The 27,331-nt window shown below is 40.9% G+C and overlaps 1 protein-coding gene across 5 annotated transcripts in view; it reads left to right on the top strand.

Moving 5' to 3' along the window:
* Positions 1 to 27,331, top strand: part of FIP1L1 (factor interacting with PAPOLA and CPSF1) — a 46,169-nt gene that overhangs the window by 3,790 nt on the left and 15,048 nt on the right. For 2 of the 5 annotated variants that reach the window (XM_075421995.1, XM_075421993.1), the window contains exons 4-13: positions 2,959 to 3,062; positions 5,208 to 5,269; positions 5,469 to 5,576; positions 6,727 to 6,857; positions 7,132 to 7,200; positions 9,482 to 9,591; positions 18,334 to 18,427; positions 19,473 to 19,626; positions 25,709 to 25,735; positions 26,302 to 26,356. In XM_075421995.1, coding sequence (XP_075278110.1) covers positions 2,959 to 3,062; positions 5,208 to 5,269; positions 5,469 to 5,576; positions 6,727 to 6,857; positions 7,132 to 7,200; positions 9,482 to 9,591; positions 18,334 to 18,427; positions 19,473 to 19,626; positions 25,709 to 25,735; positions 26,302 to 26,356 — 914 coding nt within the window. The remainder of the gene's footprint in view (positions 1 to 2,958; positions 3,063 to 5,207; positions 5,270 to 5,468; positions 5,577 to 6,726; positions 6,858 to 7,131; positions 7,201 to 9,481; positions 9,592 to 18,333; positions 18,428 to 19,472; positions 19,627 to 25,708; positions 25,736 to 26,301; positions 26,357 to 27,331) is intronic. The other 3 variants (XM_075421994.1, XM_075421997.1, XM_075421996.1) reach the window with 3 other exon arrangements.

The following is a 27,331-nucleotide window of genomic DNA, read 5'->3' as shown; positions in this document are numbered from 1 at the left end:
GACTTCAGTGTTACTGTGATGAAGGAGAGGACTAGAAAACGAAACTTACAGTTACAATGTTGATAAAAGGCCCGGTTTCCTGTGGATGGGAACAGTTTAAATCTGATCTATGAAAAAATTGTAGTTTGCTGGGATTTTTTAGCTTGTATCTTGCAAGAATTCTCTGAAGTGATGCAGAAACCGTTGTCGTGATATTTGTGCAAGTTTTAAGGACTGACCTCTTTCAAAAGCTTATTTTTTTTCCGTAAATCTAATACTTTATTCCTGAAAGATATTACAGTTTATTTAAGGTCAAGGGAAAAAACTTATAAAAACTTAAAAAATTTATTTCGGTTGTTTAAACTGAAAAGCTCTGTATTCTAAGTGCACCAGAAGCTTTTTGTGCTGATGCTAATACTGTAGGTGGGCAGTAGATTTAATATGGTAGGTACAAGGAGGCAAGAGTGCACTTTTTTGGACTTTTTGATCTAAAAATATTTCAAATGTCCTCATTGGCACAGCTTCCTCGTACTTGCATGTCTTTGTGTTTTTCACCTATAGAAAGTCTAGCGCTGGTAGGGTATCATCAGAACAGCTCCGTAAAATTGAGAACTCGTGGTAAAAGGTACACACGAAAGGTCAGCAGCAACCTAGAAAAACGGATGGTGTTCAAGCTGATTGAGTAAGAAAAGGTGAATCTTTCTGTGAGGAGGGAGCTAAGAAATCATTATTTATGAGTGAAATTGGTTTTGGTTGAAAAGGTCTGTGCTCCAGACGAAGCTGATACTCTGTTCGATGCGTTTGTCATGGCTCTCTGCCCCGTGGGGTGGCTGGTGTGTGGAAGAGTGGTGAGCTTGTACTTTGCAGCAGTGGGGCACTGACAGACCGCCGTCTGTCTGCAGCTGTCATTTACAGAATAGCTGTAGTGATCTAGATTTTTTTCCTCCGCCTCGATTAGACTCTTAATTGTGAGGTAAATTATATTAATGTTGTGTAGCCAGGATGAACTGCACCCCAACATCTTCCCTTCTATGCAGCTGCTTATTTTTGTCTTAATTTATGTACCCAGCAAATTAATAGGTGGTGTAATAGAGCAGGGCTGGGGCTGAGCTGTGCTTGGATAACTGCAGGCTACCTCCGTGGAATCACCTTGGCTTTGGTATGTTGAGCCTCTTGCTGAAGGATTCGATGAGTAAGTGGATAAGGGTGATCTGGTTGAGAAAGTTCGCTTGGATTCCACAAAGTTTTTGAAGAAGTTCCTCACCAAAGGACTTTAAGAAAACTAAGCAGCGATAGGACAAGAGTCCCACATGGAGAACCGATGTGTAAAAGGTAGAAAACAGAGGGTAGAAGTAAAGGTGAAGTTTTCACAGTGAAGGAAGGTCACCTCTGGTGGGGATTCTCTGGAATGTTGTGCATAACCTGTGCTGGTTAATGCGTTTGTAAATTACTTGGAAAGGGGGCAAGTTGTGGGATCACAAGTTTTCTGGTGTTAGTTATTCAGGATAGCGAGAGCAAGGAGTGTCTGTGAAGAACTGACTGGTTAATAAATGGCTATTGAAATTCTGTGTAGAAAAAGAAGGGCGATGTTCATGGGAGGAAAAACAGGTTTACAGATAAAATGGTGATCTCTGAGCTGATCGTTACCACTTGGGAGGGACGCATGAAGGTTTGTAGAAAGATCCATGCAAATGATGGTTAAGTGCTTGTCTGGAGTCTAAAAAGCAGTTAAACCTTGGGACGTAGCAGAAAACGAATAAAGAACAAAATGGAAGATATCCTTGTACCAGAAACTCATGGTTCAGTTGCACCCTGAATTCTGTGTGCTGTTCTGCCTCCCTCACTTCGTAAAGGCTTTACTTCAACTGGAAAAGGTGGAAGAGAGGAGAAGAGCAGCGAGAGTAATCAAGGTAGCTTCCATGCAAGGAACGGCTGAGTAGGCAAGGACTCCTCAGCCCGGAAGGCAGGCGTACGTAAGATACGGTAGAGGCTTCCAAAATCACCTGTGGAGACTCTGAGTAAGGATTGACTCCTCACAGTCCCTTCCATGTGAGAACTGGGACCTTTAAATGAGAGTCGTAGGAGCCAGGAGGAAAACAAAGAAAAGAGGTTGGATTTTCATGCAGTAGACGTGCCAAAGAGAGTGTCACTGCTGGGAGTTTATACAGAGTCATGGGAGGTCTGGGCACGTACTTGAGAGGAAGATCCATTGGCGGGTACTAAATAGACAAACCATAGCTGGCTTAGAGAATGCCCCGAGCTGATCATAATCAGCAGCTGAAAGAGTGTTAGGGAGGAGCATCGTGTGTATTTACCCCGCTTTTTCTCTCTGCTGTGGTCTGTGGGAGGGGAAAACCACACCAAAACACCCAACAAACCCGAGACGCTGGACTAAATGAACTCTTGGTATGAACTGGCACGACTGGTTGATTTACCAGCGAGCCTGAATGCTGTGGGACAGGACAGCGTGCCGTGTGCTCTGGTGTCTGTTTCTTCTGATGTCAGGACCTGAACAGATTTCTCTGAAGGGCAGTGTTCGTCTACAGCTGGAAAAATGTTTGAGTTACTCTGGGCATGGAATTGAGGATGGCAAGAAGCCAGTCATGCATATCTTTTCAGTTCTTTCCTGAGTGACAAGATAAGAGTAGAACCGGTGTGTGTGAGCTAGACAGAGGGAAGAAGGAGATTTAATAGTGGAAACCAATTTATGCTTATCTAGGAAATGTCACGTTTCGGAAACAGGAGCTTAGCATTACAGATACTTCCCTATTTTGATCCAGAAGTTTCAGATGTACTTGTAGCATTTTAGCAGACGAGCCTCCTAAATTTAGTGTTAATGCTGCGCAGTTCTGAGGTCTAGGACAAGGAGAATTTTCTTCTTTCGGAGATTTCTAGAACAGATAGTTTTGTCCGGATTGTTTTTCCACTGTACAGGTAAGTGACTGCTTTTTGTCTAAGCAGTGACTTTTTCTTTCGTAGAAGGTGGCAGAGGCTGAGGATGACAGTGATAGTGATAGTGATGATGATGAAGATGATGTTCAAGTCACCATAGGGGATATTAAAACAGGAGCGTCACAGTATGGGTAAGTTATTTGCGAACGTTAACTGGGGGAACTTTCAAGATGACATTTAATTATTAATTCAGGCTCTTTAATACTTGTCAGTGTCAAATTGTATGCATAGCTAATATCAATTTAGTGTTTTTTTCAGCTCTTTAACAATGTTTTTAATGATACAGTGACTTGAAAACAAAAAAAAGTGAAATGAAATCCACAAAATGTCTTAAAGGAAGAGCTGTTTTCAGCTTTTGAGAAATGTATTGAATTTGTGAAGTAACAAATGGTTTTTTGTTACGGAATGGCTATGTTACGTTGCCTTTTTTAGGGTCGCTACTGTAACAGTGACGTTTTTGTTGCAAATGGCAGGGTGGTGAGCCCAGAGAACGTGAGAAACACTTGTCCTTGCTCCTGTTTGTGGTGGATACAGTTCTAATTAGACCTCTATAGCTGCAATTCCTGTTGATGTTCTCAAATAAGATTTTAGTGTACTTCAGGATGGAGCTGGCAGTCTCTGGAGATAATTTCTCAAGATCGTGGATTAGGCATTTGTACTGCACAAGAGTATTTTTGCTGCTGTTATTGCCCCATATTCCTTCTTCTGTTGACAAGGGGCATGTTTTTCACTGAACACTTTTGAACAGCGTTAATTTTCTGTTGCATGTGACTTTTCTGGGGGAGGTGGTTTGCCTGTTTGCCTTGGCAGTCCTAATGATGTTATGCTTATTAAAACCAGAGTTACTAGGGCATCATTTCTTAATAGGATTATGACAGGTCTGCAGGTAGGTCTGACTCATGTATCTTACTGTTTTCGTAACTTTAGAATGCAGGTGATTTCCTCATTTTTGAAACATAATATTTTTAAACTTTCAGTATTTCACATCCTAAACTAACCATGCAAATCAGTGGAATATAAAAAACAGCAATTCTTTCAGTTCTTTGTCTGCTTTCAGTAACTTGCAGTATGCTTGTGGTGTAGACAGTGACCTCAAATTTGTGAGACTAAAGCAAAGCTAGGTTTATATTCTCAGTGGATTTGCTGCTGCTCTTTCCATGAATACAGAAAACAATGAGCAGATGATCCTAAAATCTAACTGGAGTGTGAAGTTCTATGTAGAAAGGATTGTTTTCTGAAAAACCATTTTCTGCGCAAATTGGAGAGAAAGTTCGTGGAAGGGCGTTAATCTAAACCAAGCTCAACATCGCTATTTATTTTAACTTTGGTATAACAAGTTCCTTTTATAGGATTAAATGATTTTTCATGTTTTTTTTTCATATAGTAGTCAACTGCCGTTTTAAAAAAATGTAAGAATTGTTTGACAAAGTCATGCACAAATACGGCGTGGCAGATCAGAAGGTTAAATGTTTTGTGTCCGCTTTGTACGGCTGTGGGACTTGAAGGAGCACTAAAACTGCGTGGAGGTGGCACTGTAGACTCTACCCTGCCTTCTAATGACGTGCTAATCTTGGTGTGTTTGTGGTACCACCTGTGAGGATAAGCCACGCTGTACGCAAATGGTGGTGAAAGCTAGCTCTGAATGTTCCAGGTGAACCGTGCTGTAATTCCTAAGGCGGTTAAATCGGTTCAGTACTGAGATTTCTGAGTGCATTTTTATGAAGAAAGCTTTGAAGCATTTGAGAAAGAGAAGCATTACATATTTGTCTGTTGGTCACAAGGACAGGTGAAACAGCCTTTCAATCGTTGTAGAGAAATGCTTGCATTCTCCACTTCTGTACAGATTAAATGGGACAGTTATGAAAAGGATCTGTCTGAACCTTTTTTTTTATTATTTATTTTGTTTTTACTCTAATCCCCAGAGTGCCATCTGTATCCCTAAACGAACTGCATTTTTCCTTTCTGTCTGCTTCTGGTTCTGTCCATTCTTGTTTCTATCAAGGTCTTTATCCTTTCAACTCAGGAAGAGTGACTGGGACTTGCTTCACAACTGTTTAGTAGTTGGAGAAGTTGCTACTGAGCATAGAAAGGTACACTCTCTTCCTCCTGGGCTGATCTCTTTACTTTACAGTGTTACCAGCTTGGAAAGCTAGGGATTCAGGATGGTGACTGAGCCTGGGTCCAGTCTGTTTCTGGATCTAGTTAACTCTTGTTTTGTGTTTTCTTCGGTTTGAAGAGTTTTCTCTGTCTAATTCAGTTTTGTTGATTTCTTTAAGTTATGGAGCGGCACCTGTGAACCTTAATATTAAGACAGGAGGACGAGCTTATGGATCTTCCGGTAAGAAAATTTACACAGCAATATTAGTAAAAATGCAAAAAAAAGTTTGATTGTTTTGGATGAAGGAAATAGTTTTCTCTTCCAAAACTTCTTGATAAATTTAAATCTGACTTTTTATTGCTATGTTAAGTGTGTTACAAATGTTAAAACACTGTTTGGTAGAGACAGAAGGCTGTCACTTTCTGACTTCTCTTCACAGGTGTGAAAGTTAAAGGGGTGGATCTGGACGCGCCAGGGAGTATTAATGGTGTGCCACTTCTGGAAGTAGATTTAGATTCTTTCGAAGATAAACCTTGGAGAAAGCCAGGTAATGCTCTGGTTTCCGGTAACTGATATGCTGGTATTCAGTAGGTTATTTTAATAATAATTCCCACTTACTGCATGTAGACTTTATCTACCCTCTAGTTAGCAGTTACTGTACAACATAACTTGGAAAAAGCAACAGAGTTACTTCTTGCCTTTGCTATATGCCATAGAGTGTGTGGGTTTACCATATTTCTCAGTATACATCTCACACAGAAGTCAGCAAAAAGTGACTGTAGGACATGCCCTTTATTTTTTTAAAAACACATGTGTATGCTGAACACTCCTTGGAAATCTGTACTTCTGTGGAGATTACTGCTGATGATCTGTGCCATAGGACAGAAGATAAAGCAGAACGGAAAATCATTGTAGCAGGTTTGAGCAGGAAGAATGATGGGATGTTGCTGCTTGTGCTTCTTTATGTTCTTGCATAGACGTCCATGAGCTTTGGAGAAGCAGCTGGTGCCACATGGGCTTTCCATAAGTCTCCTGTGTGTATTATCTGGTTGGCTCAAGAGATTTGGCCAGGCTTGTCTAATACCAGCGTTGGTTGGGTTTTTTTAGTGGCAGTACATCTACTGCCATGTATAGTTTTTTCTAGTGTTTGCATATTGCTTTGGCGATGCAAATAGTGTCTACAAAATGGAAAAAAGAAGCCTTTGATAATATTCTGGTGTTTGAACTGTTAGCTGCTTGAAATATATTTTATGCATTTGAGTGGTGTCTGATCTCTCCCTTACAATAAAAGTACTGTGTAGCATCAAATGAAACTAGGAGTCAAAATGAAACGAGGAGTCAAATGCAGAGCAAGCAGAAGGGAGTGGTTCTTCATTGAATGTAAAGCAAACCTGTAGACCTTACATTTATCCTACTGTAAAGATACAGGAATTAAAATGTCCTAGGATATTGTGGAAGTATCTACTCTTGATCCCTGAGACCGGGTGCTAGGCAAGATACTCTTTCTGACTAAATTATGATGTTTTTGCAGTCTTAGCTATGCACACTCTATGTTTACTGATGTAAGACCGTACTGTACATTTCAGTAGTATGTTTTGAGATCAATACCTAATCCATTTTGATGTTGTGTGTATGTTCAGTGAAGAAAAGGTGAACGTTTTGTAACGTCCTAAAAACCTCTGCTTTTCTATTTCAAGGGGCTGATCTCTCAGATTATTTCAACTATGGCTTCAACGAAGATACCTGGAAAGCTTACTGTGAAAAACAAAAGAGAATACGAATGGGTCTTGAAATCTTACCAGTTACCTCAACCACAAATAAAATTACGGTAACTAGTACAACTTTTGTGGTATTCTGTACGCTTTTTCCCCTGTGAAGCTGCTTGTGTGTCGTAAGCTTGTTCTGCCCGGTTCGGTGCGTTTGTCAGAGTCTGCGCCCGCCTCCCCACCCCGAGCCTGGAGTGTTCCTGTGTTGCTTCACTGGCGGTTTGTGTGGACAGTGTGACAGACTAGCTGCAGCTAGATTGCATCTGTACCATTATTCAGATTGTGGCCCATCACGTAAGAGCTGTGTCTTAATGGGCAATGTGTTATTTAACTTAGGCTGAAGACAAAGCTATGGAAGTAAGACCAAGTGCAGAGATTCTCGATGGCAGATACCATCTTTTTAAGGTGAATTTTAGTAAACTTTTGTTGGTTGCTCTCATTTTTGTTGAGTATTGCTTCCCGTGCCACCACAGACTGCGAGGAGGACAGCTGCAATGGACGTAGCCATTCTTTCAGACTCTCACCTTACATCAGTGACTTTCTGCGTGTGTCACAAAATGCTGGTTAAAAAGTGTTGGTTTGTTCGTCACCCTTCTGCAAGCATGTGAGTTAGTGGCGTGGTGAACTAACATTTCCCAGTGAAACTAATTTTTCTGTATGTGATGGTTTATTTTTAGCCGCAGTGCATTTGTTTGCGCAGATTAAAGAATTTGTGCAGATGTGCTGGGGAAGCTTTGTAGATTATGGCATGTTTATTTTTCCTGTGGCCTTGTAGCTCTTACTGTGTTCTGCAACACTTATCCTTGGCAACTCTGAGATGTGAAAATCAATCTTCCATATTTGTCTGTTGTCCTTTGGGGATTAGATGGGAATAAATCAAGTTACATATAATTTTTTTCCCTCCAGAAATGCTGATTTTCAGAGAGCAGAAAAATCTGTGTGACAGGATTTATCTTAAGGATTGAACATTTTTTTTCAACTTCTTGTTTTCTCATTTACTCTCTCGATTGATACTGAAGTTGAAATTAAAATATTAAGGTTATTTATTTTGCTGATTTTCAATATGCAGTCATTTTTGTTCTTGAACTGTCATTAAACTGACTTGGAACTGTTTGTTCCTTTGTCTGTATACACCTGTGACAGCAGTGTCAGCTGCAGACAGGTCTTTTTGTTTCCCCTCTCATGCTCCTTGAGGGCATCCAGTCATTCTAACTTTTATCTTAGCAAGAACAGATCAGAAGCTCCCCTTTCTGCCCTCCTCAATTATAATTATAATAGTGTTATGGAATGGGGGAACTGCTGAGCAATGGGAGTTACGATTTGCAGCCGACGACTGCACTCTCAAACTTCCCTCAAGTATTGTCCTGAAGGAAGAAAGAGAAGTATTCCACACCAGAGCTTCCCTATTTCCAGCTCCGTATTGACTCTCTGGGGGTCCCATGACCAAACAGTACAGATAATAATTGTGTTGTAAGAGTCTGAAGTAAGAGTTTGTCATGTGTTTTACAAGGAGTTTACGTGTAGTTACTAAATAATTTCATTAACTTCTTCCCACTCTTCTGAACTACGAAATCTCTTGTAATTTACATGGTATGTTTGGATTAGTCTTCTGTAGCTGGCAAGACTTTATCTCTGGCCTGTTCTGGTTACTCATTAATTAATAGAAGTCTTACAGGTTTTTCAGAGAAATACTTAAACCAAACCTCATGGTATTTTTTTTCTTTTTTTCCATATTTCTGACTGCTAAAGTTTTATTCAGTTTGTAACAGATCTTAACGATTTCTGTGCATTTTTGTGGGTTTGGGCAAGAGGTGCCTGTGTTTAGGAGTGAGACGTGCGATCGCAGCCTGCTCTGACAGTTACGCTGTGAGTGAACTGGCTGTGTAGAGCGATGTAGCTGTGTGGGTGGTACAGTGGGAGTGTCTTTAAAAACTGAATCAGCACAGGTTTGTCTTTAATGCTAACCCATGCAGGTTTTCCTTTCATAGATCATGCGCTGCTGAAGTCAAACAATACTTGAAGTACTTGCACCAGAGGCCTTGCATAGCTTTAATAACGTGTCTCTGGAATTTTGCAGTACTTCAGAAACAGCAGTGTGTTTTTGAAGTATTCAATCTGAACTAATGACAAAATCTTTTGAAGTTTGCGTAACCCAGGGTGTGAGGTGACTTCCCGGTACGACTCGGAAATTCAGTAGTTCCTAGATCTCATGGTCAGTAAGGCAGACGGAATCCACGCAGTTTCTCGTCTCATGGTTTGTTGTTGGGTAGAAGACATGTTAGATATCTCTGTCGTTAAGATTACAAAAGTTTAACATTTTTTTAATAAGCTTGCTTCTTTTAAAAATAAAGATGTTGTTTTGTTCGTACAGGAGATTCTACAAGAAAATCAATTTGGTCTGTTCGTGTCCAAATCAAACGCTTGGAAGAGAAATATTAAAGCTGTCTAATCTTCTGTAATAATTTGTTCTCTGGCATATTGCTTCATATATATATATATAAAATATAGTACTTAAGTAATATCTGCTTAAAAAAGACGTAATTTTGCTAGCTGTGCAAAGGTGACGGTTTTTGAAAATCTGATTAAAGTTGGACTTACTTTCTTTTTGTGTTGGCTGTGTGCTATGTTGAGTCTTGGGGCTGCTGTGCTTCTGAGGTTAAACTAATGATACAACATTATTTTGAAGGTACAGCAGGGCAGAACTGGAAATTTGGAGAAAGAGTTGGCAGTGCAGTCGACCAAAGCTGATTTCACATCTCCTCCTGCCTTATTCAAATCAGGAATTCCAACAAACAGGTCAGTTAGACAGCTGTAACTCAAGACCAAAAAACTTTTTATGCTGTTACCTCTGTGTATTCGAAGTTCATTATTTTTCTAGGAGAAAAGGAAAACATGTTTCTGTAACAGGTAGAAGTGAGGGGAAGAGTGAGCTAATCGCTTTTAGTGTTCGGTCACCATTACACATGAATGCTGTGCCACCTTCTTGGCCGTCCAGGGAAGAGAAAGTAGAAGGAGAGGGCAGAAAGAACAGCAGGATCAAATAGCAAAGCAGCTATAAAAATCCAGGTGTTGGTGTATGACACCATGTTTTTTGTATAGAATTAGAGTGGCCACCATAATGTTTGTAGCTAGTGTCTTTGTGGGTATTAGCTAACACACCTTTTCAGTTAAACAAGATGGAACTGGACAGCTACGACTTCATCAACTGGAAGAATTCCTGGAACCCAGTCTCTTCCCTGCAAGGTAGCTTTAGCTGCTCCATGTTTGAATATTTTACTGTACTTTCTTTGAAATGAGAGAAATTGTTTCCTTCCTAGGGTTTCTTGCCCTCCTTCTCCCAGCTCTAGGCTCTAAGAAGTTCTGTCCTTTATTTCTCAGCTACTGCTGCGGGATACCTGGCACTCGGCGTAGGATGAATCCGTGCTTCTGCTTTACTTCGGTTATCAAGTGATCCTGTTTAGGAGTTCTGGTTCTGTGCCAATTAAAAACCATTGTGTTATAAATGAAGGTCAGAGAGGTAGAGCGGGTTGTGCGCTTTCATCAGCAGCAGTTAAAGACAAGCATCTCTGCCTTGCCTTTAGCGCTGCATCCAGAAGTACCTTGACTAACTCAGAGGCACTCCTCTTTGATTATTCCATCCTCTAAGAGTCACCTCAACACCCAAATGTATTTCTCTTGGGTGGAAAAAAAAAATCTTGCTTGATACTCTGCCTACATTTTTCTTCCTCTCCTAGAATATTCCTCCTGGTAGAAAAATACTACAATACTTTAGAAAGTAGTTGATGACCAGGATATTGAAATGTAGTTAGGCTTAAAGTTATGGAGAAAATGTATTGTGTGAATTCATTGTTTCTGTGAAATCTGCATTTGTTGCGAGAAAGCGTGATATAACAAGGTCTACAAGTGCATGGTGTAGGCTTCGTAAGTAAAATACATGTCTTTTTACCATATTTTTATGTGATGCTTTTTTTTTTCCTGCCTAAAGTTAGCAATCCCAAGTTTAAGTGACCATCTTTCTGATTTTTCAAGGTTTAAAATTAGTGTATTGGTTGTTAATCAGAGCTTTCCTGAGAAACTGAAGATGTGTCTGTTTTTGCCAGGAATGAAGTTTACCTTAGCAAAGGTTAGGAAACCCGTATGTCTCTAAGAAGCCAGTAAGCGAGGTTGGTCTGTTGAGTAGATAAAAGAGCAAACAAAGTTTCCAGTTGTATCGCTCGTGCATTCCAGTGGTTAGAACAGATAATTTTATATACACTTATTGTGAATGCTGTACTTGCAAGTTGTTACAATGGCAAAACTGACTTCTTTCGATATTTAGTATCTGCTCCTTCAGATGCACTTGCTTAAAATAAGTTCTTGTGTAAAGAAAAAGGTATTTCTACCATGTGGTCAGAAGAGGTTTTGAAAGAAAATCGTGTGCTCGAAAGTCAGAGTAGGCCAGAGAATGAATACGTCTTAACTGTATGGATTGTTTATACTTTTTCTTGAATGTCTGCTCCAGAAGGCAGCTACTGTTTTCTGTGTATAAAAACCTGTATTACTAATTTCTTTGGGATGGGACTTTTTTTTTTTTATTATTATTAAAGAGTTAATTTTAGGTAGGCAGATATTTTTCCAGCAATCCAGCTCTTTAAAAGAATTGCCTTTACGCCATGAGGCATGTGCGATAGCTTTGTTGTGGAATTACTGGAAGCATTTCCCACGTCGCAGTAAAACAACTCTCAGCTTCTAGCAGGAGTTGAAAGATTTGGTGAAAGGGAAGGAGAACTACTGCGAGTGGGTGTAGCAGCATTGGTGTGGGGATTGCTAAGGAGCTTGGCATGAGGAGAAGAGGAACTCAAAGAGCAGAAAAGATAGAGACACAAGGTAAGAAAGACCTCGGCAATTAATCTTACCAGGGGCAGCACCTCTTCTGCCTCCAGAAAAGCCAGTTCAGGCATCAGAAAGTGGCAGGAGTGATCTAGGAGGGACAAATCACCCAAATTGAGGTGGGGGGCAAGCAAAAATCAGGATCTGATCCTAATTTAACTTTTTAATTCCCCATTTACTAGTCAGGGCTGCAACATCACTTCATGGGTGATTTTACAGACAGATATTGCCGCGCATCTTTCTCGTTAATGGGAAGTCTGAGGACAGATTGTGGGTTTTGCTTTTTTTCATTTGTTTGTAAACAAACATTAAAATAATTTTGTGCCTACTGTTTTTACCTTTTAAGTTTCAATGTAGTAGATGTTTCCATATGATTGCAGTTGAAATTCTCCCCCAAAAAATCTCTGAGGTCTAGCAAGAATATTACTTATTAAAAATATTGAAATTGTAGTCCACAAAATAGAAAGAGAATTATGTTTACTAGCAAATAAAAGTCACTGCTTCACTAGAACTGCATCCTAAATGTTTAACTCAGAGAAGAAAGTGCTTGTTCATACAACATGCCTGTCTGAGCAATTTCGCTTTGATTTGTAAGCAATGACTGTTGTAATTATAGCTGAGCTGTTGGTTGATTGGAGATGACACTTGAAGCTCTTGTCTTTGACTCTGTGAGATTTAAGGCGGTTGGACAGCATAAAGTGTTGTGTAACCCTGAAGGAGGAGTCAGAACGTAATGGAAATGGTTTAGTAAATGCACATCACATCCAAAGAATGGGTATAAAATAGAGTATTTATTCTCTAGAGGTAGCTGATTAAGGATTAATGGTGTGCGGAGTCACGACTAAAGTAAAAACCTGAAGGAATCTCTTGTGATGTGAGTGCTGTCTAGAACATGGAGAGGATTTGGCAGATTTCAAACCTGTCCTAACCAGGCAGTTGACAGAGTTATCTTCCTGGTTTTTAGACCAGTGCTTTTCCTTATGTCATTTTTCAAGGACTGTGAGACAGTATTTCTCTGGTCGCAGAGAAAGAAGGAGAAGTTTCATTTACAAGCTGGATGCAAAATCTGGTGTTTTCTCATTGCAGTAATATCCAGAACAGCTCTCCATCACAAAACTTTATTCTGTCAGAAGCTCGTAGTTTTTTACAGTCCATTTTTGGGTAATTACTGAAGAGTACATTACATTGAAATGAATTTTGCTTTCAGAGAGATGAGCCTGTCAATGTAATGGGCTGTTTATCAGCTTTCCCTGTGCTTGGGCCTTTCTGTAAACAGATTTTTTACAGAAAATGGAGTTGTGATATGTCATTACTATGGAAAAAATACAGGTTCCTCTTGTTTCCTGAACTAGCCTGGCAAGATTAAGTGGTGAAAACGCGGATGTTATTTTGAAGAAATGTGTATTTTGTATATCAATGATTTCTGTATTAAATATGTTTCCTTCTTAATTATACCCATCAGCAGTAAGTGAGCTCAGCAAAGTTGAGGCTGTTCTCAAGAGTAGGAAAACAAAGCGTAAAACACATAAGCAAAACAAGAAGGAGCACAAGAGCATATTAACTACAGGTTTTAAAGTATACATAATTCTATAGTTCTTAGACTAAGCTGGCAGTCTGGTGAATAAGTGTGGCATCCAGTAGTTAGACTGTTTCTGAACTCTGAAAAGGGGGAGGGGGGCGTTTCCAAAAAGCAGTTCATTATTTGTTCATGTTGCTTGTGGTGGGGAGAAGTGATTTCTGAAGCTATGAATTTGGAAAATAATTGGGTTTGCCTTTTTTTTTCTTTTTTCCCCCTTGCTCTTTACTTTGTAGAATCTAAATTAACTCAGCTTGCGAAGCGAGATTGAGATATCTCTCCAAGTTAAATCTCCGAGGAGGGTGGTGTGCACAGTGCAAATAGCTCGTAAATAACCATGCTCGTAATTAGAGCGAGATCACTTACTGAGTTGCTGGAATGTTCCTTTCAAGCTACACTTTGTATGAACTCTGCTGTGGGTTCATGTGCATCCCACGCCTATGGATTGCCTTTTTATGTCCGGGTGTATCCATGGGGAATGCATCTGCATCCCAGGTGCCCTGAGCGGGTAGGGGACGGACCAAGCCTGTTTTTCCTTTGTGCTGAGACAGAACCCCAGTAATGCCTGCTCACCATCTTATCACTAAGCTAGAGGGTGGCTGGGGAGCCTTTGCACTTTCCCCATGTGCCAACTTGCTATGACTTAATCGAGATCCGAGGCTGCGGGTCTGCCCCTTTTACAAAACCGCTGAACTGTTCGACTCTGGACACTTCAGATGTATCTCCTGCCTTTGTTTTTGACGTTTTTGACAGCAATGTCATCTGCTGCTCCATTTGCAACTGAACCATGTGCTTGCTTTTCTTCAATTTCAAGCTTTTTTTAGTGGGCTACTTAATTAAGTCATTACTACAGTCTTGGAAATAGATAATTTGTCAACTTAAGGTGTGATGGCAAATTCCTGAACTCATCCATCATTACAATAATTAAATCTCTTGGCAGCTGTTGGGAAGAGCAATGGACATACCACTGTAAAACGTTATTAAAAAAAATAATTGTAAAGCACCAGCTCAGCGAGAATGAGTTAGCATAGGCGTGCTCTTCAGACTCTAGAAAAATGAAGTGAAAGCCCTGCTCATTTTGGTAAAGCTGATGTCTAAGAACCAACTGGTAGTCGAGATTTGCTTCCTTTGATAATGCAGTGTTGTAGTTGGGCTGCTTCCCGAGCCAAAACGGGTATTATTGTAGAGTGGTTGATCCCCAGGCTACTTCTAATGCCCGGTGCTCTGGCACAAGTGTCCGTTGCTGATGTTTTCAGTGCTGATTCCAAGAGCTGTTGGCAGGGTGCAAACAGTGCAAGAGAGAAGGAGCCTTAATTTGAAGTACCTCACTCCCAAGTGGAAGCCAATTGGCTTAGCGGTTGATTTATAATACCTGTGTTTCCAGTTTAGTTACTGAAAGCAAAATAATAATAATCCAAAGTGCGGCAGTGCTGGAAGACCACGCAAGACCACTGGGAGGGATTAGGAAAGCAGGTGTTGATTGTTTCAGGGTTTAGACTGAAACAATCTGACTTCTTGGATGGAATATTAGAAGATCAGAGAATTACTTAAACTTGTGCTATCCTCAGAGAGGCTGCTGCAGAGTGTATCCAGTTTTAGTTTGCAGGTGTGTTCTCAGACTCTTGTTCCATTGGACTGTTTTTTTCTCCCAACTGTTGTGCTTAGGGAGCTTGCGTTAAAGTCCAGGAGGAAGCTCTAAGCCCACATACCGAGAAGCTCAGGGGAAGGGCATTTTGGATCATCCTCAGTATGCAGTCTGACACGGAACTTTAGATTATTTCTGGGAGACCTAACTGAGCTTTCACACTCTAGTGTCAGCTGTGCCTTTTCCAGCTGCTTTGGAATCCAGGTGTTGGAGCAGTTGGGGTCAGAGCTATCAGTCTGGCAGAACCTGCAGCCTGTGATCCCAGCTTCCAGCTGGTTGTACTAACGTGGTTAGTAGTGCACTAGATACAAACCAGAACTTCTCTTCTAAACCTGGAAGTTTGTTTTTTTTTTCATTTCTGTGGATTTCTTTTCTGAAAGTTTTTTTTTCCCAGTCTTGCTTTTACTTTGTTGTCTCTCATGCTGTTGGTAAATATTGCCCGTTTTCTCTGGCATGGTGTCCCTTACAGGTGTGACACAGATGTACCTGTATTTCTCTCATCCATTAGCAGTGTAATTTTGTACCTCGTTTTCTAATGGAGTTGGCCTAGATGGACCCTGCTTTTTAACTTCTTTTAGAAATCACCGAATCACAGACTGGTCGGGATTGGCAGGGACCTCTGTGGGTCACCCAGCCCAACCCCCTGCCCAAGCAGGGTCACCCAGAGCAGGCTGCACAGCACCGCGTCCAGGCGGGGCTGGAATATCTCCAGAGAAGGAGACTCCACAGCCTCCCTGGGCAGCCTGGGCCAGGGCTCCATCACCCTCAGAGGGAAGAAGTTCTTCCTCGTGTTCAGCTGGAACTTCCTCTGCTTCAGTTTGTGCCCATTGCCCCTTGTCCTGTCGCTGGGCACCACTGGAAAGAGTCTGGCCCCGTCCTCCTGACACCCACCCTGCAGATATTTGTAGGCATTTATAAGGCCCCCTCTCAGCCTTCTCTTCTCCAGGCTGAACAAGCCCAGCTCCCTCAGCCTCTCCTCGTAGGAGAGATGCTCCAGTCCCCTCATCATCCTCGTAGCCCCGTAGAAATAAACTGTGGGCTGCAGAGCAGGAATATTTTGTTCTATCTACATAAGAATAACAGAGTTATAAATTCTCTATGAAGCTAGGTTTCTGGGCTTGGTTTGACTGGGGGCTGCAAACAGGAAAGTTTTCTATCCTTTAGATTCTTTCTTCGAAATAGTGGTGCCCCATTGTCAGATGCCAGGTTTTAGTTTCAGTGGATGACATTCAGATCCTTGTATTATTTTCTGATCTGGTGCCTGGAATCCTTCTTTACTGTCAGCTTATTCCTGTGTGGTTGATTTATTGGAGATTTTGAGAGATAGGTTATGCTTTAAATTTTCATGTTTGTATCCAATGTAATGCCACTGTGTCTTTACCCTCAGTGTAACATTTTTAATCTGCTTTGAAAAGTTAAAAAGTTGCAGTTGACAGCTCTGTGGCCACAGTATCAGATGAACTGGGGGGATTAAAGATACATTTCTTAACAGACTCTGTGAATATGTGTGGGGGAGCTAAGAATTTTATAGTAGGAACAACTTAAATCTAACAGGCACAAACTTAATAGATTGACTGGTTTGTAAACTGGAGTATGATACATTTGTATTTAAAATTCCCATGTTGACTCCAGTGTGGACTGGAATAACTTGTTTGTAGTGAACTGAAATCACTGAAAATCACTGCAAATTTAAATCCTGGATTGCATTTTTCTGAAGAAGATGCACTTCTTCAAATTAACCATGAATAATCATACCCGTTGAGAAAGAGATCTTGGAATTGTTGTTGCTGCTTCCCAAAATGTCAGTTCAATTTCCAGTGTCAGCCAAAATAAGAGAATGGGATGGGAGTCATCATTAGCAGTGGGGAGCAAACTGGGAAGAGTCATTATGGGAGTACAGAAAGCTGTGATCCTTTGAAAGCTGAATATTATCTGTGGTTCTGTTAATGTCAGACAAGAGAAGATACAGTAGAAGTAGGAAGGGCCCAGAAAAAGATGAAATCAATAATGGAAGTGACAGAGTCACTTCGATATGAGGAGAGACGCGGACTGGTGACTAGTTCAGCTTGGGAAAGAGATGACTGAGGCGAGATACAAGAGGTACCACGAATACTGCACTGCCAGAGAGCAGCGATATGTTTTTTAAACAATATTTTTTTGTTAACACAAGGACTGTAGGCACCAAATACAATTGTCGAGCAAAAAAAATGGCTAAAGCAGATCTCATCACTGGAGATGAAAAGTAAAAGTGTGTTTAAAAGAGATTGTGCAAATGCAAGTTAATCAGGGCTGTTAAACACAATTGCATGGGAAATCCTGAAATTTTTGATTGGTAGTATCTGCGAGGGAAAGAAGGTGGATATACAGGTCACTTTTCTTGTCATCTTTCTCTAAAGATCCATACTAACTGCTTCTAAGGTAGGTGTTCTTAATTTAGATGTTGTTCTGTTCTTGCCTCCCTGGGTTGTAGGGGAGACTGAGGTGGGTCTTGCGTTGCTCTCTTGCTGGTTTCGTTTATTAAAGTAAGCAGAATGCTTAGCTATGCAAATGTTGTAGAGGTGTTCGAAAGAGAGACATTATACATTTGGAAAACGAAGGAACAGAAGTATAAATGGCTGGTCTAAGCTGCCTTTGAGTTTCCTGCGAGGTTTAATTCAAGAGTCGGTGTCTACTCGTTTCATTCATTTTCTGGTTGATATTAAGACTGGTAAGTTATTAAGATATTAAGACACGGTAAGAGCGCTGGCAGCTGATTTCCTGCAGTACGTGCCGCAGTCTCGGGAGCACGCATGGTAGGGTTGGCTTGGGTTTATTTCTGCCTCCTGACTTGCCTTTGCTTGATGTTCCATGGAATCCTCCAGTATGGTTTCTTGCACTTTAGAAATTCTTCCTAATGATTAGCTCGTGACTATTTTACTTTAGATTTTTGTAGAAGTTCTCTTTAATGTATTCTTTCCTTACTGAGGTTTTTTATGATCTCAATGTATTGTTGCTTTTTTAAAAAATAGAACTGTTTTATTATTATTTACTATCTTGTAGAGGGGGGAAGGAGAATGTGGAGAGTCAGCCTTCATCCTGCAAGAGTCTTTATTGCTGTGTTTTTTAGTTCTGCACACTTGCATAGTTCTGCGAATTGAATGTTCTTCAGAAATGATCTTTTCTGTTTTATACCGGAGAAGGAACTTGTGGCATTTAGGCTGAGAGAAGTCCGTAAGACTTGCTTCTCTCTCTTTTCTCTTTCTCTTTCTCTTTCTCTTTCTCTTTCTCTTTCTCTTTCTCTTTCTCTTTCTCTTTCTCTTTCTCTTTCTCTTTCTCTTTCTCTTTCTCTTTCTCTTTCTCTTTCTCTTTCTCTTTCTCTTTCTCTTTCTCTTTCTCTTTCTCTTTCTTTCTTTTTCTTTTCTTTCCTGTTGTAATTCCGCGTGCTGATTCTGGTTGTCCTGTGTTGCAGGCGATTACCTGGCGCGATAGATGTGATCGGACAGACCATCACCATCAGCAGGGTGGAAGGACGACGGCGTGCTAACGAGAACAGCAACATACAGGTTTTATACTGCAGATTTACACCTATCTTAGGCTCAGAGACACTGTTGCTTTCCCTATAGCTTCCGACCAGAACATTTCAGTGTGTGTGAATGAGTGATACAGAAGTAGCTGTAAGTTGTGGTAGTTCATTGAAATATGCTGAGATGAAATATTTGATATATTTCAGAAGATAAATGTTTTGCTGTACTTCTTACTGAAAGGAAATGAGCAATATTGCAGACTGGCAGTCCAGGAGACAGCACTGGCTCTGCTAGATCTGCATGGGATCGTGTTTTGTTTGCTAAGTGTCAAAGATAAATATTTCAGCGGACTGTCCATTTCTCCCCTGTTGCTGCCAGACACTAATGCTGAAAGTGAAAGCCTCTTCGAAAGCAGTTGGAGAAATGCAGTCCTTTAAAAATAAGATGTGAAGAAATAAATAGTTGATGATACTTTTTAAAAAACAATATTGTATTTTTTTACCATAAATTGTAAGATTAGTCTTTATGATTTTCATCTTTATGGGCTTGGATTATTTTAAGAAACAATTAAATGCTTTAAGATTTAGTACACTTTTTCCCTCCTCACTTACCTATGGAGAAGAATCACGGTTGCTTGGTGGCCTGGCTGCATTTTCATGCCAGCTTAGGTTAAGGTTAAACAATGCAAATAAGAATGGCTTGTAGTGCTTATATTGAAAATGCTGCCCTATGTTTTTCATCTCACAGTGTTTAAGTAATTTAAAGTCTTGCTTTTTGTATTGGTTTTTAAAATATTTTCCTATATATATAAATTTAAGATGATGTTTTGGGCCATAATCTGATGGTTTATATTCCCTCTCAGATCTCACATTTGAAGTTCCCTGTTTGCAGCTCTTAGGCCCTCAGACGTCCTTGGCAAGTGTGGGCCACTGGACGTAGGGATGCAGAAGGAACTTAAACCATCTGAGTATGGCTCTTCAGGTGCAGAAGTAGTACTGTCCTGTTGTAGTAACTGGAAAGAGAGGAAACCTATCTTCTACCCTTTTGACATAGCAATCGTAACTATAGTTTGATATTTTTACAGGTTCTTTCAGAACGATCTAATCCTGAAGTAGACAATTTTACCAAGCCACCTCCATTTTTCCCTCCAGGAGCTCCACCTACCCACCTTCCACCACCTCCTTTCCTCCCACCCCCTCCAACTGTCAGTACTGCTCCACCTCTGATTCCCCCACCAGGTAAATATCCTGCACTACACTGGGTGGGAGAGATGCGTTGCCACCAAATATTTTATGAGATAAAGACAGCGCATTTCATGCGCCTTTGGCTGTGCGTGTAGAATTCCATAATGTTGTGTTCTTCTCTTTTCATAAATCCATCTGTGGAGCAGAAACAGAATATTTGGTCTTTACTTGCTCAGTAAGCGTAGTCCCAAGTAGTAAACGCTTACTGAAAGACCAAATATTGGATCTTGTGTCCCTGAAAACGTGAGAAGCTGTTTTACAGTTAGTGCTGTAGAGATTTGAACTGAAAGTATGGCATTTGTGTCGGAAGCTGGATTCTCCGATGTCTGAGGTCAAATCAACAATGAAAGCTTTAATTCCTCTTTCCCCTCAGAGAGTGTATTAATACCCCAAAGCCCACTAAGAATTACATTTGTGCCGTATCCTTGCTTTCAGTCAGAGGCCTTCTCAGCACCTGATGTTTGTATCCAGCGTCCTGGGTCTGAGTCGTAGTGGAATCAAAGCTCTTTGAGAACTCTTCTCATTGTTAAATCTGGTTTGAAATTTACTGAATGTTTACGGGAACTTGATATTTATGGGAATTTACTGAGGGGAGTGTCGTGGGCATTTGTACAAATAATCCAGTTACCTGAGTGCTGTCGTTTTAAGGAATTAAGTTCAAAAGGACTTGGCAAGGAACAAAGGACGGTCAGTTAGAAATGAAAATAGAAGGAGGAACTTTGGGGAGTATTTGAGTAGGAAAGTGAAGGATTTGTTTATAGAAGATACTGGTTCAAGGTGGAGCCACTTTCCTTGTTATCCCCTTTTGTCCCTTGCATTCTTTTGCATGACCGGTTCTGAAATCACGCTGAGCAGTTTCCTTGCTGTCCTGTTGGCATAGGGAATCTTTTAGAAGGTTCTCTGTTAACACCCTTACATATAAGCAAGGAAGTAACATTGTTATTTCTGTGCAGCGACCTTGTGTGGGGGTTTATAGGGCTTAAATGCTTATAGAAGAGGTTGCTTTCTTCAGTTGCTGCTGCTGATTTTAAAACTATAAACTCCTGCTGCCTGGGACTCTCTGGCTTTCATCAGCGATGGTCGTACGGAAAACGGTGCAACCTAGGAAACGGAAGGGGGGAGAGATTTAAAGATGAAATAATTCTGTACCCTCTTCCAAGTTCTTGTGCATAAATACAAAAAATAGGGTGTCTGAAGAGAGAATACGCTACAGCTCTGGCAATTTTGTGATGTTTCCTTACTGTGGGGGGGGACAGAAAGGAGAGGAACGTGATGCAAACACTAGCTACGGTTTTAAGCTGTATTAAAACCTGTCTGATAAAATCGTGTAGGTAATGCATTGCAAATTTTTAGAAAGTAATTACTGTCATTGTGGCACAGGAAAGGTGATTTGAGTTGTCCATTATTAAAAGCATGAGAGGACCCCCGACAGACACCCCAAACGTACTTGGTGCAGGGGTGTGGTGCAGGTGTACTGGACTGTCCTTATGGACCCCCTCACCTGCTGAGCTTCCAAAGGTGGGAGAAACCCACGTGTGTTACAGACCTAGCAGGCAGGTTTGGCTCAGCCTGGTGGTTTACAGACAGGTTTATGACATGCACTTGTTCAGAAGGTCTCCCTCGACATCCTTCCGTGCTTCGAGTGGCTTCAAGAATAACGACTAAGAGCTGTGGATTTGGTTTCTTCAGGCCTGTGTTTTAATTGTGCTGTTGCCAGCTCTTTATCTTCAAAGCTGTTCCTAAAATAGAATCTACCATCCCTCCTAGGTTCAGTGGAGGAGGAGGAAAAAAAACTACTCTTACTCAATATTAAACCGGGACTACTTGCCAGAAAATTTAAGTATTCCAAATATAAAACATCCTCCAAAAGCCCCTTTGAAAAAGGATCTTGCTTTGAAGTTAGATCTCTTGTTCTGAAATCATTCACTCTTGTGATTCAGATCTTTTTTGAGGAACGAATCCTGGAAAGATTCAAAGGGCCAAATGCAGAAAATTCGCAAATACTCCTAGGAGATCCCTGGCTGTGGCAAAAAATGTGTTGGTTTTTGTTTGCTTGGTTTATTGCTGTGTTGGAGTAATTTAAATCTGAAGAAGAACACTGATGCTTCTGTTTAACAGGCTTTAAAATTTGTTTTATGTGTTTTGGTTGAAGACTGTAGTTAAAATGTGACATGTATTTGTGATATTAAAAAAAAAATATTACTCTGAAGTATGGAACTTCTGTTGCATAACTTTGGGAAGTTTGGCTGCGTAGGCTCATACCGGGGCTTAGCGAGTCACTGTACGTCTGCTCGGCCCCGGCGAGCTAAGTGTGTACTTTTTATCTTGTGATAAAGGAGAGAGAATTTGACTTAGTTTAGCCTGTGGCAGAAGAAATTTTTATACCAGGTTGAGTTATATTACATTGCTGTGGACTATTACACAGTTCACCGAATTTGCAATATGTTGTTAAGCTGTGGCAGAGTTCCCGTGTTCGATTCCTTGCTCTGCAAGCGGAGCACATGTGGCATGGCTTTCCTTTAGTAAAACCTGCTTGGTTTTCTCTGAATATTTACCAGCCTGGAGTTAGTAGGGTGGTACACAATGTCCTGAAAGCAACTTCGAGCACGTTAGGTAAAATGCTGCGCTAGCGCCGTTTGGATTGCTTTTGACACACAAGTCTGGATATTTAGATTTAGGTGTATCGCTGCGGCAGTGCCACGCGTTGTGGGGGTGTGACGTCCTCTACGCTGGCACCTCCTCGCGCTGGAACGCAAGGGTAGTCCCTGCGTTGCAAGGAATGACTCGATATTTCAGAGTCTTTTTCCTTCTCAGAAGAACTCACTGGCTGCTGACGCTGCAAGGGCAAGGGCAGGGTCCTGCACCTGGGGAGGAACAACCCCAGGCACCAGTACAGGCTGGGTTGGACCTGCTGGAGAGCAGCTCTGAGGAGAGGGACCTGGGTGTCCTGGGGGACAACAGGGTGACCATGAGCCAGCAGCGTGCCCTGGGTGCCAAGAAGGCCACTGGCATCCTGGGGTGCATGAGGAGGAGTGTGGGCAGCAGGTCGAGGGAGGTTCTCCTTCCCCTCTGCTCTGCCCTGGGGAGGCCCCATCTGGAGTGCTGTGTCCAGTTCTGGGCTCCCCAGTTCAAGAAAGATGAGGAGGTACTGGAGAGAGTCCAGTGGAGGGCTATGAGGATGATGAAGGGACTGGAGCATCTCCCCTACGAGGAGAGGCTGAGGGAGCTGGGCTTGTTCAGCCTGGAGAAGGCTGCGAGGGGACCTTAGAAATGCTTATAAATATCTGCAGGGTGGGTGTCAGGAGGACGGGGCCAGACTTTTTCCAGTGGTGCCCAGCGACAGGACAAGGGGCAACGGGCACAAACTGAAGCCGAGGAAGCTCCATCTGAACCCGAGGAAGAACTTCTTCCCTCTGAGGGTGACGGAGCCCTGGCCCAGGCTGCCCAGGGAGGCTGTGGAGTCTCCTTCTCTGGAGATATTCCAGCCCCGCCTGGACGCGGTGCTGTGCAGCCTGCTGTGGGTGACCCTGCTTGGGCAGGGGGTTGGGTTGGGTGACCCACAGAGGGCCCTGCCAACCCCGACCAGTCTGTGATTCTGTGAATTTTTCATACGCTATGTTAGTGGAAGGCGAAGGAGGGAAGAATTAAGAGATTCTTAATTTTCCATTAGCTGAAGTTGATGGGGTTTGTCTGTTTCTTGTTTTGTGTCACACTTGTGTGTTAGTGAAGAAGGTGAAGGAAAAATAATGTTGTTTGGATCTTTTCGGTGTTATGTGCTGACTTGGTATGGAGAAGAATGTTTCTTCCATTGTGGTACCATCAAATAAATTAGCTCCTGTCTTAAAATGATAGATTCATCAATCATGACTCTTTAAATGTTCTTAAAGGTTTTTTGAGGGGAAAAATGCCTGTGTGTGGGTTTTTTAATAGAATACCCTGCATTAACCAAGTCATTAAGATTTTTTGGACATTTGGTCTCTGGAGATTAGTTGTATTCAGTCTGTCTTAATTTTGTTTGAATGGCTCCCAAGTGAAATTTTTCATTTGGTTTGTAATCTTGTGATGAGGTTTTCATTTGTATTTCTGCACAAGATAAAATCCTGAGAAATACATTCATATTTTCATCAGAGTGTCTTCCTTTTTCTAAAGAGCAGTAGCTGAGGGCTTTCCAGGCGGTTGTGTGCATAGTGCTGAGCGCCACGTTCAGTGCTAACAATATCCAGGGTTCAGTGCACCAATTGAAAGTGTTTTAATCGTAAGACAGAGCTAATAAATTAAGAAATTGGAGAGAACTTCTGGTATTTTTCTAGCTTACGTTCTTAACGTCACTGGAGTAACTTTATCTCAGAGGTATTTTTATTTTTGTATATACATATTTCCTACGTTGTAGGCTCATGAAGAATCTATTAAGATGGACAATTAACCAAAAGAGATGAATAGAAATTATTTTTCTATTAGAAATTTTCATTAGGAGTGTTTGGTCTTTTAAATGTTACACTGTCAAGCTCTTTAAGGTGTGATTTGCAGTGTTTTTAGCAACGATAGCGCACGTGGGAGAGCTTGTGTGTTGTTGAAGAGAAAATGCCTCGTGCAGTTTAGAAATTCGGCTTTTGGGGTTCACTCTCTCCCAATTTACATTTCGCCTGAGAGATTAGGTTTTAAATTAGATTTGAAATCTTCGGGATTGGACAGAAACCTCAATTTTGTTTCACAATTCGTTTAGTCCTATAGGATTAATTCTGGTAAGAATTCACATCGGTGAAATCACCGGCAATTAGTGAACGTTGATACTGGTTCCTCTTCCTCAGCTTGCAGATTCCTTCGTTCTGTCCTGCTGCCGAGGCAGTCTGGGAGCAGTGGGCATTTCTAGACATTATGATACCTGTGCTGAACTAATGATACATACCTAAAATTAATCCTGCGGTGGCCAGTACATCTAGGAGATTCTCTGAATGATGAAGTCTGGCACGTGAATGAGATGGGGTTTAATTTAAGTGGCTCTGGCTGCTCTGCTGTCTGGGTGTTTATGCAGTCACGACAGAACTGATGAAAGCACTTGGCAACGTTCTCTCTTCCCTCTCCTCCCCGAAGTCTCGCAGAGAGTGGTCAGATTGAAAGTACTTTTTTTTTACATGAAGCCGAGGTGCTTGCAAGTGAAGGAGCTTTAGGCCTGGTGAAGCAGTCTGTTTTCTGATGATACTGTTTTAGCCCAGTTTATTATTTTCATGTGGCAGTCTTTTGTGCGTTCAATAATTGAGGTCAAGCTAGTTCTCTGCAAAGTGTGAGAAGACAAGGTCCTTTAAAGTGCACGAATGGTTTTTACCTTGTAATCATTCTTTTCCTTATCAAATCAGGTAGGTTGGTATGCTGAGGCAGTGTATTTTGTTAGGTCAGCTAATGGAGTTGGGAACGATTTCTCAGCTTTTAGTTAGATTCAGAACAGCTCGTCTAGGTGTGAAAACCAGAGAACAGCTTGTGGATGTGTTTGTGTTAAAGGATGCTCCTTTCTCAGATATTTGCAAGAAAATACCAAGTACCAAACAGGTTTTTTTCCCCTCCAAGTAGCAACTGAACAAATAGTTGCAGTGTGGCATAGCATTGACTGAAAAAAGTCTGTAATGCTTGCTGTTGCTGGAATATTGTGTTCATGTGGACCTGCAGCTTCCTGTAGTAAACTACTAAAGGTCAGAGGCCAGCTGATTTCCTTGCATCAAGTCATGGAATATAAAATAAGGCAAATGCATTCTATGGGTTGTTACTTTCCGTCTGGATACTAAACATTACAGGGTTATCGATTTAATTCTGATTTTGAGACCCAGAGTCATTCTTCATTATCTTTGTCTCTGATTAAAGAAGATCCTGAAGAACAGGAATTTCAACAAAAAGGCAGGTTTCACAAGGCTGGCATAAAATCTTAGAAAATGGTATGAATGTGAGATCTTGATCTGAGGACGCAGAAAATAAATTGTCATTCTTCTTGATCATTTATGTGGTGATAGCTCAATCTGATTTTAGATCTACAGATAATAAGCATAAAATGCTACTATAACCGATGTATTATTTGTTGTCTTTTTAGGTATACCAATAACAGTGCCACCACCAGGTAAACTCTCTTAGATTTTTTTTCCACCGTTGGTTAAGAAGTGAAAACTGAACTGATGTGCAACTTACCAACTTCCTTTTAGTTATATAGATAAAAGTTCATAAATACAAAACTGTATGTATGAATGTAGGCTCAGTTATTTTGATGCCAGGCAGAAAAGAAAATGTATGAAAATGCTGTTGACTGGTGGACCTAATGAGCCTGTTTCTTAGAGGTGTGCTACCTTCTTTTCTTTCCATTCTTTTTTTCAAGAAAAATGCTAGTTATTGTTGTTTATTAAATATTGTTAGATACTCGGGAATTTTCCTATGCTTCTAAATTATTGTATTTTTAAGACTGATAAGGTATTTGATTTGAAGCACTGATAATATTTAATACTCTGCCTTTGTGAAGCTGGGAAATAGTTCTCAGTCTTACAAAATAAAACCTATTTACACAGCGAGAAACAATTTTTGCTTTGTACTCTCTGGAACTTGTTTGCCATTGTACGCTGAGCCTGGTTCTTTTATGTGTTCATGCTGGTTTGGGTTTTTTTTTTCCCTCCCTCACCTGATTTATTATTACAGGCTTTCCACCACCACCTGGCGGCCCTCCACCTGCCCTCATACCCACGCTAGAAAGGTGATTATCTGTTTGAAATCTCCTAAAGCAATTAATTAGTATTCTGTACAATTAATTAATACTCTGTACAGGAGTAAGGACTCTTATCCAGTGTTTTATGGGTTTTCTCTGGGATCGGGGAGACCGTTTCAGATTTTTACAGTATTTCTACAGTAGTAGTCTCACCTGTCTGACACTTAATATTCTTTGGAGTAGGTTACTTCACCGCTTAATTAGTTTAATTGAGCTATGAGACTATATCAATGCCAAGACGTAAGAACAAAGTCAAGGTAATGATTGTTGAAGTATTCTTTAGTAGTCTGAAGGCTTATTTAAGCGAACCGTGTAGTTGTCAGCTACCATATCCTTTTCTGTAAGTGGGAATAAGCAATCTGGCCGCGGATTCAAGCCCTCATAAACTGTAGGAAATGCCAGAGTTCCCTGGAATCCAAATTTGTGTTTCTACTGTGTTTGTTCTAACTGTTTGGCTTTAATAGGCCTAACAGTATTTTTTTCAATACCTTTTTATACACAAGTTATATGCATACGGGTGTGTGTGTATATATATATCTATGTATATACACACACATATAGAAGGAAGAAAAAAAAAGTTAGCACAGCCCTTGAAAAGTATTTCTATTTTGCTAGAGGCCCAAACCAGGTCATATGCAAAGCTCATTTAAGAAGGTGGCGCAAGCCTCTTGCCCGTCCTTTGGATTTCACTGAAGGAAGGTGCATACATCTGTTCCTTTGAAACTGAAAATTTTATTACCGTATATGCTACAGGATGATGATGGCAAATCTCGGAGAAAATCCTCATCTGATTTAATTCAGAAAAAAAAAAAAGTTATTGGATGTGTTTGATGTGCATGGAAGTAAATTTATTATTTCATAGTGACAGTTGCTGTGAGTGACTGCTGCTTCTGACTGTTAAGCAGCAGTTGTTGCATTTACTTGTCGTTAATGTTTATGTATAAACATTTTATGTATATAAAA

This window comes from Opisthocomus hoazin, chromosome 5, assembly GCF_030867145.1.
Source record: "Opisthocomus hoazin isolate bOpiHoa1 chromosome 5, bOpiHoa1.hap1, whole genome shotgun sequence".
Taxonomy (NCBI): Eukaryota; Metazoa; Chordata; class Aves; order Opisthocomiformes; family Opisthocomidae; genus Opisthocomus; species Opisthocomus hoazin.
The sequence above is the reverse complement of the archived record's forward strand: the minus strand, read 5'-3'. Positions and strand labels throughout refer to the sequence as shown.